Source organism: Sturnira hondurensis, unplaced genomic scaffold (assembly GCF_014824575.4).
Source record: "Sturnira hondurensis isolate 20B ecotype Veracruz unplaced genomic scaffold, ASM1482457v3 Scaffold0017436, whole genome shotgun sequence".
Classification (NCBI taxonomy): Eukaryota; Metazoa; Chordata; class Mammalia; order Chiroptera; family Phyllostomidae; genus Sturnira; species Sturnira hondurensis.
Window position 1 is genome coordinate 17508929 of NW_028090067.1, and position 19634 is coordinate 17528562.

At 60.1% G+C, this 19634-nt stretch overlaps 1 protein-coding gene across 2 annotated transcripts; it reads right to left on the minus strand.

The window, feature by feature from the left end:
- Positions 1 to 722: 722 nt before the first annotated feature.
- Positions 723 to 18502, minus strand: PDGFB (platelet derived growth factor subunit B). 2 transcript variants are annotated; one of them, XM_037068199.1, is made up of 7 exons: positions 18380 to 18502; positions 10583 to 10679; positions 8279 to 8368; positions 6761 to 6966; positions 5320 to 5443; positions 2018 to 2171; positions 723 to 1630 (listed from the first exon to the last, which is right to left on the minus strand). In XM_037068199.1, exons 1-6 carry the CDS (start codon positions 18440 to 18442, stop codon positions 2044 to 2046), a joined length of 708 nt encoding a protein of 235 aa, XP_036924094.1. In that variant the 5' UTR covers positions 18443 to 18502; the 3' UTR covers positions 723 to 1630; positions 2018 to 2043. The 2 variants fall into 2 exon arrangements, with proteins under 2 accessions (XP_036924094.1, XP_036924095.1); XM_037068200.1 differs by having other exon boundaries at positions 2018 to 2168; positions 18380 to 18463.
- Between the last annotated feature and the right edge of the window lie 1132 nt (positions 18503 to 19634).

Genomic DNA, 19634 nt, shown 5'->3' on the forward strand with positions numbered 1-19634 from the left:
ACTCGGAAAGGGTAATCGCCACGCACGATGCCAACAGACAGACCTCCAGTGGATTCATTTGGTTTGATTTTGTGGTTATTTTTTTTACAACTTTAAATATGGAATATAAATAAATTTTACATTTAAAAAATAAAAGGAAAGCCCCCAAAAATATAATCACCGACTTTACAAACTGAAGGAAGCAGATTTCGGAGAGGGGGAAAGGGGAAGTGCAGTGGAAGGTAGGAAGGGGGTGGGAGCTCAGAACCCCCCCACCCCAGGGAGCCCAGGGACCTTTACCCTTTCTCCCCTGCTCCCAGCCAGAGCCACTTTCCTGGGAGGAGCCACCAGGGGTGGAACTCAAAGGGATCTAAGATGGGGGAGTGTGAGGGTGGGTGGGGCTTTCAGGCTGCCCCTCCCTTGGAGACCTTCTCTTGGTTTTTTCGTGCCTGCCTGGAAAGAGACTGCTCGAACTGAGGGGGCTGTGCCGCGGGGGCCCCGGGGGGACCTCATCATCTCATCTCCTCCTCCCCACCAGGAGGCTCACTCTTGCCTCACCCTCTGAGCCACAGGCTGGGTCAGGGGCACAGCCCATCTCTGACAGGAGCCTCTACGCCAATAGGAAAAAGATTCCTTTGCTTAAGACATGCTACCTCCACTTGCCAGTGTTGATGGTGTGAACGGTGACCCCTGCCCGCCGGGTCCCTGAGCCTGCACAAGCTGACCAGGCAGTCTGGGTTGGGCCGGGGTATGCTGGGCAGTCCCCTGAGGCCCCAGCCCCAGGTCTCCTGCCCCAGGGAGCAGTCACTGGGCTCATTGGGAGCTTCAGTAAGCGGTGCTCCCCTGGGTGGAGCACACTGAAGGGCCAGGACAAGGGGAAGGACGCAGGGTGGAGGTAGAGAGGTAAAACAGGAGGAAGCAGGGGCCAGGGGTGGGTGGGAGAAGGCAGTGGGTGCCCAGGTCACCATCTGCACCCACCTGCAGCGCAAACTTCATCTCCGACGCATCTGAGAGAGCACTTGGCGGCCTGGCTCAGGCCAAGCCTGCCCAGAGGGGTCCACATCTTCAAAGATGCCGCATGTGTAAAATGAAAGAAAGCCACTGTGAGCAGAGGTGAGGAGGGAGAAGCAACTGGGCCTGGGCACTGTGGGCGGGGTTCGCTCCATCCAGTCTGTGCCCAGGCCGGTCTCAGCCACAGAAGTACAAGGCCCTCAGGCCGGCCTGCCTGCGGGCGTTCCCATGGGACCTGGCTGGGGGCCAGGGACCGGGCAGGCCCTGCTGAGACATTGCAGGGCCACAGGCAGGGTTCCCGGAGCCAGTCCGCTGCACTGGGGGTGCCCCGGGCGGGCGCTGGAGAAGAAAGCCCCTTCCACCTTCAGTCTCTCTTGCACTCTTATCCCAGATTCTCGGGGTTGGGGGAGGAAGGCTTTGATGGAGTCCAGGTTCTTCATTTCCTTCTCAAGCTTCTGGGTAAGACGCTGGAGGCCACTGAGGGGAGACCCGCTTGCAGAAGGGTGATGGACGCGTGGAAGGGTGGGGGAAGCACCATTGGCCGTCCGAATCAGGCATCGAGACAGACGGACGAGGGAAACAATATTATCACTCCAAGGACCCCATGGGGGCGATACAGCAAATACCATATTAAATAACCCTGTAGGCCAAGCAGAGGGACAATGAGGGCTCAGAGACGGCCCAGGAGCTCCCCACCACACTCACATGCACTGCTTGCTAGGGGCAGGGGGCGGGGGCAACCTGGAGTCCCTGATTTCCAGCAGGGCTCTGGGCTGGGCAGTTGAGGTCTCAACTGCACCTTCTCTGAGGGCATGCTGGGACACAGCTGGGCTGGGGTCTCCAAAGCGCCCCCACCCCCTGTCCCAAGGGAAAACTCAGTTGATAACTGGGCAGAGGAGATCAAAACTTAGCGCCTGCATTTCATCTGGGAAAATGCCTCTCCCTCAACTCCTTCCACAGCCCCACCCACAAGCCAGAGAGAAGGAAACACAGGGTTCCCGCCTCAGTTTCCCCGCCTGGCCCTTACCTGCCCACACTCTCCTGCCGATGCCCCTAGGCTCCAAGGGTCTCCTTCAGCGCCTTCTTGTTTTGCGTGTGCTTGAACTTCCTGTGCTTCCCCTTGGGGGGCCCGCGGACACGCACCGTTCTGATGGCCACCCGAGTCTGGGGTGTCCTGGCTGCTTGAGAAAAAGAGAGGCTTGTCAGCAGGCGGGCCACCACTGTGAGGGTCTATTTCTCTCCACTGAGACCTGCCACAGACCTTCCTGGAGCCTCGGGGCTAAAGGGAGGGGCCAGACCTCCTGGGTTTAAACCCCAACTCCACCGCTCACCAGCTGTATGTGCCTTGGGAATAAGTACTGAACCTCTCCATGCCTCAGTTTCCCCATCTGTGAAATAAAGTGATAAGACTGCCCACTGCATAGAACTGGTGGAAGAAATAAATGACAGAATGTCGGCAAACACATTATTAACCCACCACTGGCATGCCCTTTATTTCCAAGCCCCTCGAACTTGGCCTGAACTTGGGTCCATCAGCCAATACAGGGGGTACAATGGCACTGTGCCCGCCCCAGACATAAGCCTTAAAAAGGCCTGGCAGCTCCCGCCTTTGCACTTTGAGGAGCCCTGTGCTGCCACATGAGAAGGCTGGTTGCCCTGCTGTGGAGGCCACATGGGGCGGAGAGGCCCTGGATGACAGGAAGTGGCCGACTGCCCCAGTGCGGCCTCCGGATGGCTGACTGCAGCTACAAGAGCCGCCAGCAGAACCGTGCAGCTGAGCCCCGTCAGCCCACAGACCAGAGGGGCAGAAATGGCTGTCGTCCCTGCCACAAAGGGCAGAGTAAGCCGTGATGGGCGAATGGCCGCTGCTCTCACTCACTTGCCTCTTACTTCCTCTGCCCGACCCCCGTTGAGGTTTCCTTCCACCGACCTTTCAGCCCCTTGCAGTCGTGTGGTAGGGAGCCCCTGGGCTGCCAGCCAGGACCAGACCCCCACCACAAAGCTGGCCCTCACTGCTCGGAGAAGCGTCACCATGGGGCAGGCCACAGCTCGGCCGCTGGGCCAGACCACCTGGTTCAAGTCTCTCATGTGCTTTGGGGCAAATCAGCAAACTCTCTGTGCCTTGATTTCCACATTTTAACCAGCAGCCCTGGCCTCCTACGGTTGGGAGGTAATACATGGAAATCGCCAGACACTCTCAGCTCGCCTTTACCATGCACCTGGTAAAGTGCTAAACCCATTTGTCCTCACAGAGGGGACAAGGATCTATGTTTCACAAATGAGGAAACTGAGGCAGAGGGATTGGGATTCAAATTGGGGATCTGCCTCCAGAGTCCACACTGTCAAGCCCTCTGCTGTAAATCACGGTGCCCACGAGCCTCGGTCAAGGTCAGCACTCACACCTCTCTCCCTCCAGGGCACCCAAGTGGACACCCTGGCAGTGAAAGGTCTGTCCACCGAGCTCAAGGACCCCCCTTCCTGAAGCCTTTCGACTCCTCCCAGCCCATCCGGCCCTTTGGGGCCAAGGCCTGACCTCCTGCCTCAAATACAAGCTCCCATGAGGCATTTGCCCCATCTCTGTGACCTGGGGACTCGGGGACTCAGGGCCTCACACCAAGGAAGCCACCGAAGGACCTGGAGTTTCTGATCCAGAGACCAGGCCACCAGCAGGACGCTGGGCAGGCAACACCCGAGCCAGCTCAAGGCTGTCACACAGCTCATGAGGGATGGGCTAGAACAGACCCTGGAGCCCAGAGACTGACACCGACTGCCACGCCACCCGGGCCACCCCACCGAGGCCCAGCCTGTGGACAGATGACGGAAGTGCCGTCCCACAGGGCCAAAGCGCTAATGCTGAAATGGCAAGACTTTATCCACACGGTCACCGGTCCAACATGCCCACCCGAGAAACTGGGTAGAAAAATCACGTGACACAAATACGAGTGAAAAAAACCCATTCTGAACAAAAAGCAGAACATTTTTCCTGGATAGAAAAGTCATGCTTCGTGCTAGCGCCACACACAATTCACAACCCATCAGCTCGAAGCTGTCAAATTACTGGCCTTGGAGGAGCACCCAGGCCTCGCCTCAGTCCCCGAGAACCGGATGCAGAGGCGAAGAGGCGGCCCTGCCTTCAGAAGGCTCGTTAGTGGGAAATAACAACGGGGCCTGTTCTGCCCCCAAACAGGAGCAAATCACTAAAAATCAAAACAGTAGCTCAGGGGATTTTTAAAAACATTTAATCACACTAACTTAATGATTCTCATTTGAGTCTTCCTGCAAACTTTTGAGGGGGGAAAGGCAGCCGGATTTAGTCCAAAGAACCCAGGACTGGCCATTATCAGACCTGGGATGGGCTCTGTGACCTTGGGCAAGACCTCAGCTTCCGTGGCCTCAGGCACACCCTCTGCAAAATTAAACCAGATCTTTTTGTTTTGGTTTGGTTTTTGTTCCCTTTCACCTCTCTAAGCTGAACCGTGCCCCAGATTTGTAAAATCTAAAGATGGGAAGGAAACCCTGGTTCCACTTAGCCACCTGCTGCTTGCTTGAGCCCTGTCTCCCATATCCCTCTGCGTGGTTGCCCAGCCTTTACTGACACACCTTCGAAGACAGGGAACTCACTCCATCACAAGGAAAACAACTCCATCCTGGATGTCTGACTAGTACATGGAATTAAAAATCTCTGTCTGGTGGCTTTGCCCGCTGGTCCTAATGGCCCCCTCAAGGCCACAGGAATTAGTCTGTTTTTTCACCCTCAGGACAAGGAGTCACATGTCTGAAGACGATGTGCACCGGGTCTTCTCTCGCCCAGGCTGTTGTTCCGCCCTCTTTCATGCACTCATTTGACAAAGTAGGGGCCGGTGAGTCTGGGATGGGCTATGCTGCACAGGGTGGTCAGGGCAGACCTCTAGGAGGAAGTGACTTTATTTAGGTCTCTGAGCTGAGACCCAAATAAAGAGAATAAGTAGGCTTATGAAGAGCTGAGAGAAGTGAGTTGCAGCGAGACTGGCAGGAGCAAAGGCCCTGGGGCAGAAACGTATCTAGCCACTCGAAAAGGCCAGGCTGGCCAGGGTGGCAAATACAAAGGGGACTGGCTGCCAGCAAGGCCAGAAGGCCAGCTGGGTGCTCCGTCCTCATGTAGGGCCTCGCAGGCATGGAGGAACCTGATTGTTCCCAGCTGGATGCAAAGCTTCAGACGAAGTTAACCAGGGTGGGGCGTGCCTGGTCCAACCCTCCCCACAGCAGCTGCCGTGGGAGAGGGCGCTGCTGGGCTGAGAGATCAGAGGCGGACCCTGGACCAGTGGTTACCTCGCTGCTCCTGGGACCTACCTGGCTTTCGGGTCACAGGTTGTGCCGCAACCACTGTCTCGCACCTGCAAGCCAGATGGTCCTCCAGGGTCACTGTGACCAGCTTGTTGATCGGGGTTTTCCTCACAATCTCGATCTTTTTCACCTGGAGAACAGAACCACCCAAGTGCCTGTGTAGGACCGTGCGGGAGGGAAGGGGCTGAGGTAGCCACCTGCCTGCCCTTCCCGCCCCATCGTCCCTGCAGGAATCTTTCCTCGAAAGCCAAAAGCCGGGAGAGCTGTGAGCTGCAGGGCAGACACTGTGGCCCAAACAATAGCAGGACCCTGCCCTCTGCCCTTCTTGTTGCTTTTCCATCAAAACAAGCCCTCCCGACCTGGCCTCCAGCTTGGCCAGGGACCCCTCAGCACTCCCAGGGAGGGAGAAAGGCATTTCCGGGTGGAGTGTGGGGCCTGCGGGGTCCTCATTCCTGGAGCGCCAGCCAAGGTCAGGGGCTGTGGCAGGGGCGGGGGGTGGTTGTCTGGAAGGAAGTGGGGGGGGCGGCTTTATCCAGGAGGGAGGCGGGAAAGGGGAGGTCAGCTGTCAGGTGTCTATCTACAGAGGTGGACGCGTTGGGGACAGGAGACAGCAGGACAGTGGGCGGTGTGGCAGAGAGTGACACTCGTAATTTCTGGCACAGGGCTCAGGCCTGGGATGCAAGTGGGCAGGGTGAAGGGGGAAGGGGGGCAGGGTGAAGCCTACATAGTACTTGGCAAGAGGGCCCGGGGGCCGCGGAGCCCTTGGTGTGTCTGCCGCCCAGCAGCTCAGCCCAGCCTGCATCGGTGTGTGGGCAGGGCTGGCCTGAGGGGTGCAGAGACCTTTCCACGTGGCTCGGGGGGCAGCTGAGGCTTCTCTGGCCCTGGGCTGCCCTGCGTGGGACCAGCAGCCCCCCCAGCATGGACTCAACTCTCAAACTCCCCTTGAGTCGGAGGTACACCAAGCGTCTGCAGGAGAGAAGCAGGGCTCGCACTCCGACGCTGTGCGAGGGCTGCTTCCCCGGCGGTGCCTCTGCACCCTCCTTGTTGAAAACCCGGCTTGTCAGAGGGAGGGGAGCCAGCGCCACAGACGCAGGGGAGCCCTTCTCTCTGCGAAATAAAGGAAACTGACGGGCCGGGACAGCGAGGAGCTTTGGGGGCCTCTGAGCAGCCACCCAGAACATTCTGAGTGTTCAGTGTGTTCGCTGACATGTCTTTTCAAGAGACATTGGGGGATTTTATCCCTGTAACACACGAGGCCACACCCTTTGCCTAACATCCTACACCCAGCCCGGCTTGGGGTCTGCCCGTGACTTTGGTCACAGCACCCTGGGCGGCCTTGGCACAAACGTCCAGATGGCTCCCTGAGGGTGTCCTTTCTGGACAGAGCCCAGCAGCCCTGTGGGCAGCGCTGGACCGAGGGGCGGGGGCGGCCGGGGCGCTTGCTCACCTGGACGGGCCGAAGCTGCACCCGGGTGGGGCGGCACTGCACCCTGTTGCTGTTGCAGCAGCCGGAGCAGCGCTGCACCTCGACGCAGGGCGGCCACACCAGGTAGTTGGCGTTGCTGCGGTCGATGAGGTTCCGGGAGATCTTGAACACCTCCGTGCGCGTCTTGCACTCTGCGATCCTGGCTGGCTCAGCCGCCGTCAGGGAATCTGAAGGGAGACAGAACTTCGGTCGGGAGGCAGGCCTGCCTAGAGCCACCAGCTGGCAGGAAAGCATGGTGGGGCACCTCCGGGCCTGCCCTCCTCCTAAATGACCAGCCAATTCTCTCTCCCTTCCATGGAAGGGGAGGTTTCCAGTCTGGGCTGTTATCAGCCAATCGGCCATGGGACCTGACTGTGCTGGTGTGCTGTAAGCCTCGGTTTCCCTGTGTGCACACGGGGACGATCTCCACTCAAGAACCATTGCCAGGATGAAAGAGAGGTCATTCAGAAGGTGCTGGCGTGTTGCGAAGGTCAGAGTCCTTCCACCAGCCCTCACTCACGTCACTCTGTGACTCCACGACCGTATGGGTTTGCCCGACAAGTGGCCCTTACTCATCACATACGGCCTTGTAAACGCGTACTTGGCCACTTTACACTGTGGTCTGTTCTGCTGCTGTGGCTTCTCTGGGAGCCACGCTGTGCTCATCTATACGATAGGACAATAACAGCGCCTGCACGGCACTTGCAGACCTAAGGGATCCTGTGAGGGGCGCCTGGCCTAGGCACAGCCAATGCTGGGGTTCATCATTGTCCACCCGTGAGGAACTGAGGCTCCGGGAGCCAAACTAGCTGCCCAAGTTCACAGACCAAAGAGTGGAACTAGGGTCCTGACTCCCATGGGGAGCCCCCACCCCCACAGCACCATCTACAGTATTTTGGGTACTGCAGATGGGAAGAGAGGAGGAGGGGCTTGGGGAGAGCCCTGGCGAGAGCCCTGGCCTTCCCCGGGAAGGCTTCCCTGAGACCTAGCATTCTACATTGCCCTTCGGTTTCTGCAGTAGAGCAGGAAGCAGGTCCCGGGCTGTGCTCCATGCCTGCTGTCCCCAGCCACAGCTCTTAGTCACAGCAGAGACATGCAGCCAGAAGGCCACTGGGTTCAACTGGAAGGTGCTCTTGGGATCTCAGCCCTGCTACTCATTAACTGCATGAGCACACCTGCTTCCTCACCCTCTCCTGGGCTCAGTCTCCCACTCTGTAAAATGGGTCCATAATATCTATTTCTAGGGTTGAAGTAACAAAAAGTAAGGTTGAAAGCACTACTTTTAGGAAAGGGAGTGTGTTTGGGGTGGGGCATGAGGCTGCAACTCAGTGTGAGGTATTTAAGGACACTGTGCTCTCTTAGTTCATCCCAGTCCTAATTAGGGGGGCGGGGAGACACATGGAATCAGCCCTCAGAGCCTTGGGTGGGCTGCAGGCCCCAGTCCTCCTTCTCTGGCCCCCCACCTTTGTGGGAGGGCCTCGTTCTGACCCTCAGTCTTACCTAGGCTCCTTCTCCCTCGGGGTAAGCTCTCCAGCTCGCCTCCAGAATGAGACCGGGTCAAATTCAGGTCCAACTCGGCTCCATCTTCATCTGCAAGGGTCGGAACAGACAGATGCGCTCTGATGACTGCTGGCTGGCCCGACCCCAGGCAGGGGCGGGGGCTCCAAGGGGGCTCTGGGGCAGGTGGGAGGTTGCCTGTCACCCCTCACCAGGACCCCACTCCAGAGAATATACTCCCCTTCTGGCTCCCAGTAAACTCAGGTCCCAGCTCTGAGGAGAGGCCCCCTGGGCAAACCTAGGTAGCCAGGGGGCTCAGGGCGGGCACACCCCTGACTATATCCTCTGAGGGGGCTTCAGCCCCACTCTGGGCTCTTCAGGCACATTTTTGGACAGAACCCATGTCAATGAAGTTAAAAATAACCCTTCCCCTTTGCTACCATACTCGAACCCTCCTTGGCCTCCAGGGCAGGGCCAGGACCCAGAGCTCCGAAGGCTGCTTTCCAGTGCCCTCCACCCAGCGTTCCCACAGGAAGTGCTGAATGGAGAAATTCCCAGAATCCCCGGGGGGACAGCCAGGCCCTGGACACAGCCCCTCTGGAGCCCCTGACAATGGCCTCGTTGGGCGGAGAGAAGGAGGGAGGGAGAGGGATGTGGGTGGGGGCTGAGGGCAGAGAGGGGTGGGGAGCCAGGGCTGCTGGATCGCAAGCCTCACCCTGGGCCCTTCTAAATCACGGTCTTTCTCCACCTCCCAGCCTTCATTGTGTTTCTGTCTTCTCCCCTCTGACCTTTGGCCCCATGTCTGCCCTCAGCTGTCCGTTCATTCCTACGGCCACAGCTCCAGCTCCCCTCTCTCGTCTCAGGGCCATGGACACTCGTTACAGAGACGGGAGCTGGCTGCTGGAGGTGCGGGCTGCTCGGGGGCACTTTCAGCTCCACGTGGACCGGTGGGCAGATTCCTCTAGCTCTCTGCTGGCTGAGAGCCAGCCAACAAACTGAGGGGTGTCGGGGACCAGCTCTAGCAGCCCCTCAGCCCCACGCAGACCCTCGGGCTCCCGTGTCTCCCCATCCCGCTGGCCCTGCTGGCTGCCAACAGGTCCTGTCCAGAGGGGACTGTCCTGTAACTGGTGCGTTACCATCTAGCATACTGTCCCACATCAGTGCGTCTGTCCGTGCCTCCCAGTCTCTTCCTTTCTTTCTACCATCCCTGGAATGTCCCTACTGGGAAGGAGATGGGGAAAAGATGTGCTTTGTGGAAAGGTTAAGTCAATTAGGAAAAAATAGCCACATCGTTGCCTCGAAACAGGGCTGCTATTGAAAACCTCGTCTCCCTGATCCGACCCCCACCAGGGCGTGGAGGGGCTGTCCAAGGGTGGGGGCGAAGGCCCTTGGAAAGAAACAGCAGAAAGGCTAAATTTGGAAGTTGCCCCATTGTGTTGGCCAGGGCTGGCCAGTCGGGCATGGGGTGGGGGTGTGGGAGACGTCGGGTGGGGGGCCTGGTGAACAATAGGTGGGCCCAGCTGGGGCCCCCTCCCGCCTACCTCACCAACCTCCAGCACGGGCGGGTTTGAAAGGGCCCGGGAATGCTTTTGAGAGGGAGCCAGGGGCCCAACGGGGAGAGGAAACAAAGGCAGGAAATGCTGTCCCCCGTAGATAGCAGTCTGGGCAAGGATTACAAAGTGACAAAGAGACAAAACCCCAGAGGGAAGGGGAGCTGGGGGTGCAGGGGGGGTGCTGACCAGGGCTCCAGGGATCAGGCCAGAGGTTAGAATAGAATGGAATTTGCTCTGAAGACAGCGTTTATAAATACATTCCCCACCCAGACCGCCAGCCCCACACGTGTGTGCCATGGAGCACGTGCCCATTTGCTGAGTGCGTTCTTGGGCACAGGCAGGGCAGCCTGCTGGCCTGGGCCAGGTGTCCCCAGGAGACCTTGTGGAGTGGGCCCTGGGCCAGAGGGGCAGGCATATGGCTCTTCCAGCACCGCCCCCTGCCCCCTCCCCTCCCCCCACCCCCGGCTGAGTCCACACCTGGATACTCATTGGGCAGATGCCCTGGGCACCTCCGGGCGCCCCACCCTCTGCACCAAGCCAGAGACACATGTGAGTGCTTCTCCTGCCACGCCCACATCCCAGGTACCAACCCGTCTGCCTACTCAGCCCTGCCCCAGACAGGTGTGGCCGAGCCCTCCCTGAACTGCCAACAGGCCTTGGTGCAGTCAAGAAAGAGGGGACGGCCTTGCCCTGGCCCTCCCGGCTCCCAGGCACTCAGTGGAGGGCCAGCACAGTGGACGAGGGTTCAATTTACCTACGGAGTCTCCGTGCAGCAGGCGCTGGAGGTCATCAAAGGAGCGGATGGAGTGGTCACTCAGCATCTCGTAGAGCTCCTCAGGAATGGGGTCCCCCTGCCAGGCAGACAGCACAGGATCAAGTGGCTGGGACTCAGGGCTTCCCAGCCGGGGCCCTCTCGTCCCCACCACAGACACTCCCTCCTATTCGAAGTTCCCACAGGGCCCCTCAGCCATGGCCCAATGGACTGCCAGGGCAGAGTCCAGGCCTGACCACCCGCAGCACGAAGTCCTGGGGCCTGAACCTGCCACAGCCTCTGAGACCTGGCACAGACCACGCGTCCCCACCCCACGCAGGACCCCCAGCTTGCTCTGAGTTTGGGTGTGTGTGTCCTTCTCCCCCACCATACTGCGGGTTCTGGGAGGGTCCCCCATCGTTCTGCTTCTCCTCCACACCCGGCAGCTGATGACACCCCGTTCACAAGTGGGAAAAGAGAGGCTCAGGCAGGCGATACCCTCTGCCCAAGTCCTGCAGCCTAACCCCAGGCTCCCGTGTGCCTGTGTGCGCTCCCTGCCTCCCAGGTTGAATGAGGGGTTGAATGGACGCTTGCAGAGGTGGACGGTCTCTGGAAGCCACAAGTACTAACAGTGTTTATGTAACCTCTCACTCAGAGAGCAGAGAAGGGAATCCTCAGATGCGGCCGGGAACCTGAAAGCTCACCCGAGCCCCGTGCCCAGCCAAACACTATTTTTAGAGCCCCCCTGGCCTGTTACCAGAAACACTTGAAACTTAATAAGCACTTTAACAGGCCCCATTCGGAGCCGGGCTTCCTCCAGGGAAACCACAGGTCCCACAATGACATGAGAGCAACCCAGTAGGAAGGACGCAGCCCTGTCCCCTCTGGTCCAGGGAGACCCCAGGGGCTGGTGCCAGAGGTCTGGAAAGAGAGGTGAGGGAGACGAGAGGCTGAGAAGCACGATCCAGACACCCAGCTCCTTGGGACAAAAGAAATGTGTGAGGTGCTGCTGCATGTCTGAGATCACACCCCTGTGAACACACACATGTGCACGCACACATACTGGATGGCACAGTTCCTGGAAGGGGCCCTGGGGAGGGTGTCCGCTGACCTGATTGACCATTGCTGCTTAGCCTTGGCCTGGCAGCTCTGTGCCTTGGTCTCCCTGGGGGGGGGGGGGGGGGGAGGCTCCTGTTCTAGTCGGTTCACTCCAAGGACTCAGGCCTTAGCACAGTCGCCTTCCCTCACCCCCCAGCAGGAAAGGGCGGGTCACTGCACCACGTGGCTGGCCGAGAGGTTCTCCCCCAAAGCTCTGGTAGACGCCGGGTGACTGATCAGTTTTTAGCACCTCCCCCCCAAAGTTCATTTCCTGGACACTTATCACAGTGTCTTCCTCCAGGGGTTCCAGCACGTCCAGCTGTGGCCACCGGAGTCGACCTCATGGACATAACAACCACTTTTCAAACAAATTCCTTAAAACCTCTGAGCTCAGTGTCTTCGTTTGAATGAGGAGCTTATCGTTCTGGCTGGTGTCCAGGGCTGCGGGAAGCTCCAGGGAGGGAAGGTCGGGACGCAGCAGTGAGCCTGGCTGGAAATCCGGGTCTTTTCTTCAGGGTCCATGACCGCGCAGCCAGGTAGCCAGGGGCTGCGTGTGCGAGACGAGGTGATGCATTGGCTTGGCTGCCGCTTCCTTTCCTCCCCCATCTCCACCACGTGGGACCTCCTCTGGCCCCAGGAGAGGGGCCACACCTTGGGTGGTCTCCAACTGTGCACACAGGACCCGAGCCCAGAATGGAAGGCAGGTGGCCGGTCCCCAGTGAAGACCAAGGTAGGCCACTACCTGGAGGGTCCTCTCAGCCCCGGAGCCGGTGGTCCAGAGAGCTGATCCCACTCTCTCCTGCGACTAACCACCAGTGACCTCAGCTGGCCACTGCACCTTTCTGTATCTGGCTCTCACCTGTGAATCGAGGGATTTGAAGACATTTGATTTGATTCTATTTCTGCCCAGGGATGGCAGGAGAGGCAGCAGCGGAAAGCCAAGGGGGAGGTACCCAGCCAGGTCGCCCCAGCCGTGTGTGGAGTAATGATTCAATTAACTGCCCAGGAGAGGGGCCTGGAGGCCTAGTACCAAATGGCACGTAGCACTTGTGCCAAGGCCTCCTTACCCACTGGAGAGCTGGCTGCAGCTGCCAGCCATGGCAGAGAAAGCAGACCCCCAATCAGGCTCAGTGGATGCCCCAGGCCTGGCCTACGATGCGAAGGAGGTGACATCTTATGGAAGCAAACCCAGAATGACTCCCAGGCTGCACACGGAAGAGCCCAGGACAGAGACTGCGGAAAAGCACACAGTAGGTGCTCGTAAATACCAGGCAAATGCTTGAAGGATTCTCCCCTTCGCCCTGGGATTCACTCATGATTCTCCACCTGGGATAGTCTCCCCGATCCCTCACGCAAACTGCCTCCTGTGGAGTCCACTTTAGTCTAAGCAGAAATCATTCCTGCACACACCTCTATTAATTTGGCCACTGAGTGCCCAGAACTCAATAAGAGTGCCTGGATTCAATAAATTCCACAGCTAACATTTTACTAAGTGCTGACTCTAAGCCAGGCACTGAGCTAAATTCATTACTAACAACCCACCCCAAGAGGCTGGTGCTATTTTTATCGCCGCCTTCCAGATGAGGAAGCCGAGGCTTAGAAAGATCAAGTGAATGGCTACAGGCCCACAAGACTAGTAGTAAGCAGCCGAGCCGGGCCCCTCCTCTCCCGGCCACCACGGAGCCTCTCAGCACTTACTCTAGTTCAGACCCCTCCTCTTCCTGCAGTGGTCATAGGGCAGAGGTTCCCGCCAGGGGCAAGTGGCCCCCCAGGGACATTGGCTGTGTCTGGAAGCATCTTGGGTTGTCACAACAACAGGGATGCTACTGGCACCTAGTGGGTAGAGGCCAGGGGCACTGCTAACTGTGCCCAGGACAGCCTTCCACAGCAAGGGACTGTCTCACCCGAACGTCAGCAGTGCCCAGGCTGAGGCTGCAGTACCAGATGAAAGAGCACAGGCTTCAGCTGCCAAGGAAAGCTTGATTGTTGGGATTCATCTTAACAGTAGAACCTCAGCTTCTTTATCTTTTAAGTGGAGCTAATAACACCTCACCAGGGTTACTGGGAGGCCTAACTGCACCTAGCAGAGCAGCCAGCAAATAATGGGTGTGTAACGAGCTGTCGATGTGGTCATTCCTTCAGTGTGGCTCCTCCGAGAGCAGCAGCCCCGGACATTTCTGAGAATGACCGTGGGTGGGCGGAGCGCTGCCTACCCATGGGAGAGCGTGTGGCTTTGCCGTGTCCTCTGTGCTGGGCCACAGGAAATGGCACCTAGCCCCACAGTGGCAGTGCCTGGGCCGTGTGGGCTGCTGGGCCCCTTCCAGGGCTGGGAAGTAGGTGAAAAGTAAGGAAATTCAGTCTGTGGTCAGCTCCAGGGTGCAATGCCCTGAGGAGGCACCTGCTGGGGGTCGGAGGCTTTGGGTCAGAGGCTCTTCTTGATATGGAAGGGTGAGCGCAGGGTGAGGGTTTTCCCGAACACAGGTTCTAGAAGCCTCCTTAGGTGGGCAGCTCCCCCTCGGAGCTAGGAAAGGAGGCTGGGCACCCCAGGGACGCTGCCCCAGATCTCAGGCCTGGGGTTCTGGCAGGGTGAGGGCGTGGCAAGAAGGCAGCTGGGGCACAGCCAGCCACGGGAGCCAAGGCAAACAGCCTCCTCCCCACCCCACCCCCAGCGCCAGCTGCAGAAGGTAGGAAGGGCACCAGCTAGAGCAAGGCTGGATGAATTACCTGCTCCCCACTGGGGTGGCAGATCAAAGGGGCCTGGACCCACCCTCCACCTGGGCCCCAGCACACACACAGATACACTCTCCCCAGCCCTCCTGCCCTTCAGCTGAGGGAGCTCAGGGCTCAGCCCCAGCAGCCAGGGGCGTTGGCTATGGCTGGCAGGGGAGTAGCCTACCAGGCCTCCTCTGAGCGCCTGCCTGCCTGCCTGCCTGCCTGAGAATCTCAGGCCCAATTTAGATCCAATGCCAAAGCCAAGCCCTTTGAAGAAGCCTCCTCTGGGCAGACCACAGAAGCCATTTAGAACCAGCCTTCCCACCTACCATTTCCCTTCCCTATTGCTCCTGGAACCACCTCCCCCCCCAGTGACCCCACCCCTCCTTAATATGAGTCCAGCCTGCCACCGGGCTCCCCACCTCTCTCGGGAGCAGAAAAACTGCTGGAGCAGTTAGAGAGGGACCAGCACAGCCCTCTAATCCTGGCAGCCAGGGCTAGCACTGCCCTCATCCCTACCTCTGTCCCAGATGTCAGCACAGGGCAGGGCCCGGGACTCTGCATTTTCAGGAGGCCTGGTGACTCTGCTGTTCTAGGGGAGCTCCGAGCTAATCCAATGTTCTCCTATTTTTAGGTGGCGGAAACTGAGGCCCAGTTCAAGAGACACAGAACCCTTGCAATCTGATTCTCCTTCTGTTTCTTCCCCTCTGTGCTGCCAGTCCAAGTTCCAAGCCGTGGAAAAGAAAGACGAGCTTGTCTCTCAAGATGGGGCAGGGGGAGCTCGAATGAGGGTGCCCAGTGGTGGGCAGTGGCCTTGCTGGGCTGCCCTGGGGGAAGGGCTCAATGAGGCAGTGTCTGTGAAGTGCTCAGCAAGCACTGGACACATAGCTGGTCCCCCCGCCCCTTGCAGGATTCACTATCCCTTCCACACATATTCACAGGTCAGTCACCCCCCATAGGCCAGGCACCACTCTCAGCATGGGAGGTGGCGTTACTGAGACAGAGGCTCTCCAGTGGGGCTCACACTCCAGTGAGGGAAGAGTAGGTAATAAATGACTGAATAAACCAGAAAACGCAAAGAGCTGTCCGTTTCAGTGCAGGTGAGGGAAGACTTTGAGAGGGACTTCTGAGGCATGTGGCTAACACCTCTACCCCACACCCCCGCTGAATCTCTCTCTCTCTCTCACACACACACACTCAAGCTTTCTAGGTCTTGCACCAGAGCCTCCAAATTTTGTTTGATCCTAAACTTGCAGGCACTTCTAGGACTGGGAGATTCCAGCAAGCTCGTCCACCACCACCTAAGGCATCAGCAAACCCGGTGGAAGCTGGGTCGTGAAGGGCAGTGGGGCCCCTTCGTTCTTCTCCAGAAGAAGGGTGCGAAGGCCAGAGGCACCACCTGACAGCAGGAGCGACCCTCCCCATCAGCCGGCTCAGCTGATGGATGAGGAGCTCCCAGGCCTCAGCCGACCCACTGCCAGGACCTGTTTCAGACTTCCCAAGCCTCCTTCCCAGTCGCTGAGGCTTCCATCTGAGACACAGTCCATGCTTGCTTGGGACATGGCCAGATTCGAGGCCACCTTTACCAGCAAGCCCTCCTGGAGTCCCCCTTCCTGGACTGGCCTCCGGGTCCATAGGTTTGCCTTTCAAGGCTCTTCTCCCAGAGCAGCCTTGAAGCTTGCTCAGGCTCAGTAGGAAAGTGCTTTGGAAACTGCAAAGCACCACCCAACTGTGGGTTCCTAAGGGCCATGTGTTCTGGGGTGTTGTGACTGAAAAGAGGAGAGAGGCACTGGCTTCTGTGCCATAGCCCCCCCCTGCCCCGCCCCCTACACACGTACCCGTGGAGTTGTGGGAAAGGAGGAGGAGGTGCTGGATGAGGCTGGGAATGGTGAGGGCAGGCCTGGGAAAGCCTTAGCCAGCTGTCACCCAGCTGGGTTAGCAAAGGGGACAGAACAGTGCCGGCAGCGGGAGAGGGAGGGCAGGGGAACTCCCTCAGCGGCTCAGGGTCCTCTAGTCTCCAAGCCTCACTTGAAGGGAGAAATGCTCTGGACATGACAGTGGCCCCCAAGCACATCAATATCATTTGCAGCCACACGGGATTAGCTGGAAAAGAGCAATCACAGAAGAGTATGCTTGACGGGAGTGGGGCTGACCTTACCAGGCAGAAAAAAAAACCCAAAAACAAACGTGGGTGCTGTGGAGCCAGGACTGATGGGAGGGTCCCTCCCTTATAGTACCCAGGAAGGCAATGGAGTCGCTTTAGAGGGGAGGAGGTTCCAGGGCCCCATGAGCCCACCTGTGGCGCGGGGGTGGGTAACTGGCACTGGGCGTGCGTGCGTAGGTGGGCGCGTACGTGTGCTGAGGCCGCGTGTGCGAGGGCCTTGCGTGCGTGTGTGCGGTGCGCGAGCGTGTGCCCTGCGTGTGCACGGGCGTGGCAGCGGCGGGCGCGCGACCCGGCCGCAGTAGTGCGTGCCCGTCGCTCTGCGCGCCCGCCCGCCGGAGCGCAGCATCGCCTCCGGCCAAGAGTGTGCATGCGTGGGGTGAGTGAGCGAGTCCGGGGGCCGGACGGGGTGGGCTGCGGAGAGCAGCGGCGGGGACGCCGCGGTTCCCAGGACGTCTTGGCACCAGGCCCAACCCCCAGGCCCCGAGGCGAGGCGGCAGCTGGGCCCGGCCGGTGCCCCCTCCTCAACAGCTGGCCTCTGCCCTGGGGGCTGCAGGAGGAGAGTAAGGGGCGTCGGGAGGGGCCTGCAGGCGGCCTGGCCGAGCCCCGCGTCCTCCCTCCCGGGTGCGGGCCGCGGAGGACGGCCGCGGAAGGGCGGGGCCCCAGGGCGGGCTGCCGGCCGCCCTCAAGGATCCCCGAGAACAAAAGGAGACGGCGACAGCTCCTCCGCGGTCAAAACAACCTGCGCTGGCTGTGGCCCAAGGCCCGGCCGCAGCCTCTGAGCCCTTCACCTTAACCCTTTCGCTGCCGCCGCTGCCTCCTTCCTGCCTCGTTGGAGGTCGAGAGGGGAGGTGCGGGCTCCCGGCAGCGGCCGAGCAAAAGCGGGACCGGACCTAGGCGCGCCGCGCTCCCGGCAGCCCCGTTCTCCCCTCCACCTCGCGCCTCCTCCCTGCCCCGCCCCCTTTCCCACCTGGATTCCGGGTACACTTGCCAACTCACTGCTACTTGAGGCTGGGGGGTGGGGGACTAGTCAGACGCGATAGCGCTAGCAGACGTTTTTCTGCCCCACCTCCCTTACAGCTAGGCTTTTTCCAGGCACCCTGCAAGCGGGGGAGAGAGGTGCTTCCTCTTGCAGGGCTCGGGCGTAGGCATGGCGGGGCTTCAGGCACACGCCGTCCTGGGGCTGAATTTCCTAGGAGCCCCGACTCCTCCCTAACCCCAGTGCTCGAAATCTGTCCGAAACCTCCACTTCCCTTCCGCCGCGCCCGAGACACAGGCTGCTCCTGGACCGGGCTCTGGGGCTAGGCTTGCCCTGTATGAGCCCGAGGGTGCCCACTGTGACCGGGAGTGGGAGCCAGGGTGGGACCAAAACCTTGCCGAAGGTTGGCGTGGCTGCTACCAGTGCGCAAGCTCTCTCCTCCCGCGCAAGCCAGGTCCCAGACAGAACCTAAGCTGGAGCCGAAGTGGGCTCGGGAGGACGCGCTGCCTTCCGCACCCTCGGCACCACCCCACCCCCTCTCCACTCGCCGGGGAAAGGGCTCCTTCGGTTCCTGGGGGTGGCGGGCAGGACCACACACATCTTCCCGGACGCTTAAAGGCAGAGAAATCTGGGATAGCTCCTGGGAAGGAAAACCACCGCTGCACCCTCCCCTTAGAGCCTGGCACCTCCCGCACCCCGCGTGTCAGCCCTCGGAGGTCACCTAGCGCCCAGCACCTGTCCCACGGGCTGCAAGGGTCCAAAGTTCACTGTGGGGAGGAGAGGGGCGACCAAGGGGTAGGAGTGGGGGTAATGAATGAAGCGAACCAGCCCCACCGCCTTCGCAACTCACCTCAGCGCTGACCAGACGCAGGTAGCAGCAGAGAGACAGGAAAAGCGCCCAGCAGCGATTCATGCCGACTCCGGGCCCGGCCCCACGGGGCCCCAGACGCGTGGACCGAGCGCGCCGCCCGCTCGGCCAGGGTGGAGGGCGGGGGCTGGGGAGGAAGGTGGGCTCGGCTGGGGTCTGCGGCGATCAGGCTCTCTGGCCGCTGCAGCCGCTGTAGCGGCTCACCCGCATGGCCCCCGGGCGCCCCCGCCCTTAGCCCCGACTCCGTCGTCGTTGGGGGACTGGGAAGAGCCTGGGCGCGGGGCAAGAGTCCGAGGCCGCTACCTGGGCGGATCCCGAGCCCGAGCGAGCATCCACGGCCGGGGGGCTGCGTCGCGAACCAGCCGAGGTGTCTAGCCGTGTGGGGGCGCCCAGGGGACTCCAACCTCCGAGAGGAAAAAGAACGCGGCAGTCGCTGTTTCGTCTTCTCCCGCCGACTAAAGGCGTTCTCCTCTGCCTGCCGGCTTAGCTTTTCTGCAACATTTTCTGGGAAGGCCGTTGAAGTCAGAAAGCGCAGAGCTGGGCGCCTCAAAACCAAAGTCACCCCCAAAAAACTTTTCCCAAAGTTGGCTTTGCAGAGCCGGCCCGAATACCCAAGCAACGAGAGGTGCAAACTCCCGCTCGGGCCGGATGGGGGGCCAGGAGCGTGTGCGCCCTGGCGCGGAGCTCCGGTGGCGGGCACCGCTGCTCCGCGTGCGGTGTGCGGGCCGGCGCGGCGGGCACGGCTGCTCCGCGTGCTGCGTGCCGGCTGCTCCCCGGACCGGACGCAGCAGACAGGTGGACGTGGCGCGAGTCCGTCGGTCAGTCTGCCCGCCTGCTTCCCACTCTGGGAGTCTTCTACCGGCTGCGAGCTGCGTCTGCTCTGGCTTTCTCTTTGCAACGAGGCTGGAGGGTGGGCTTTCCCCCCCGTTTTGCGCGTGTATGTCTGTGTGCGTGTGTGCAAGATATCTCTATCGGGAATGAAAGGTGGGCGCGGGCGGCCGAAGGAGAGCCCTCAGGGAGGCCGCGGGGGTTGGCTGCAGGATCGAGGGGAGGCAGGCGGGCTGCTCCCCGTGGCAGGAGGAGAAGTTGCCACCCTTTCAGCTGTTCTGGCCTTTATAAAGAAGGGAGAGTGCGAGAGGTGGGTGGAGACAGCTTCCCTCTTCTGCTGGCTGAGAGTCAGCACGGGAGGGAGGGGGGCGGGAGCTCAGGAGGGCCTGAGGCGGGGATGAGGAGCTCG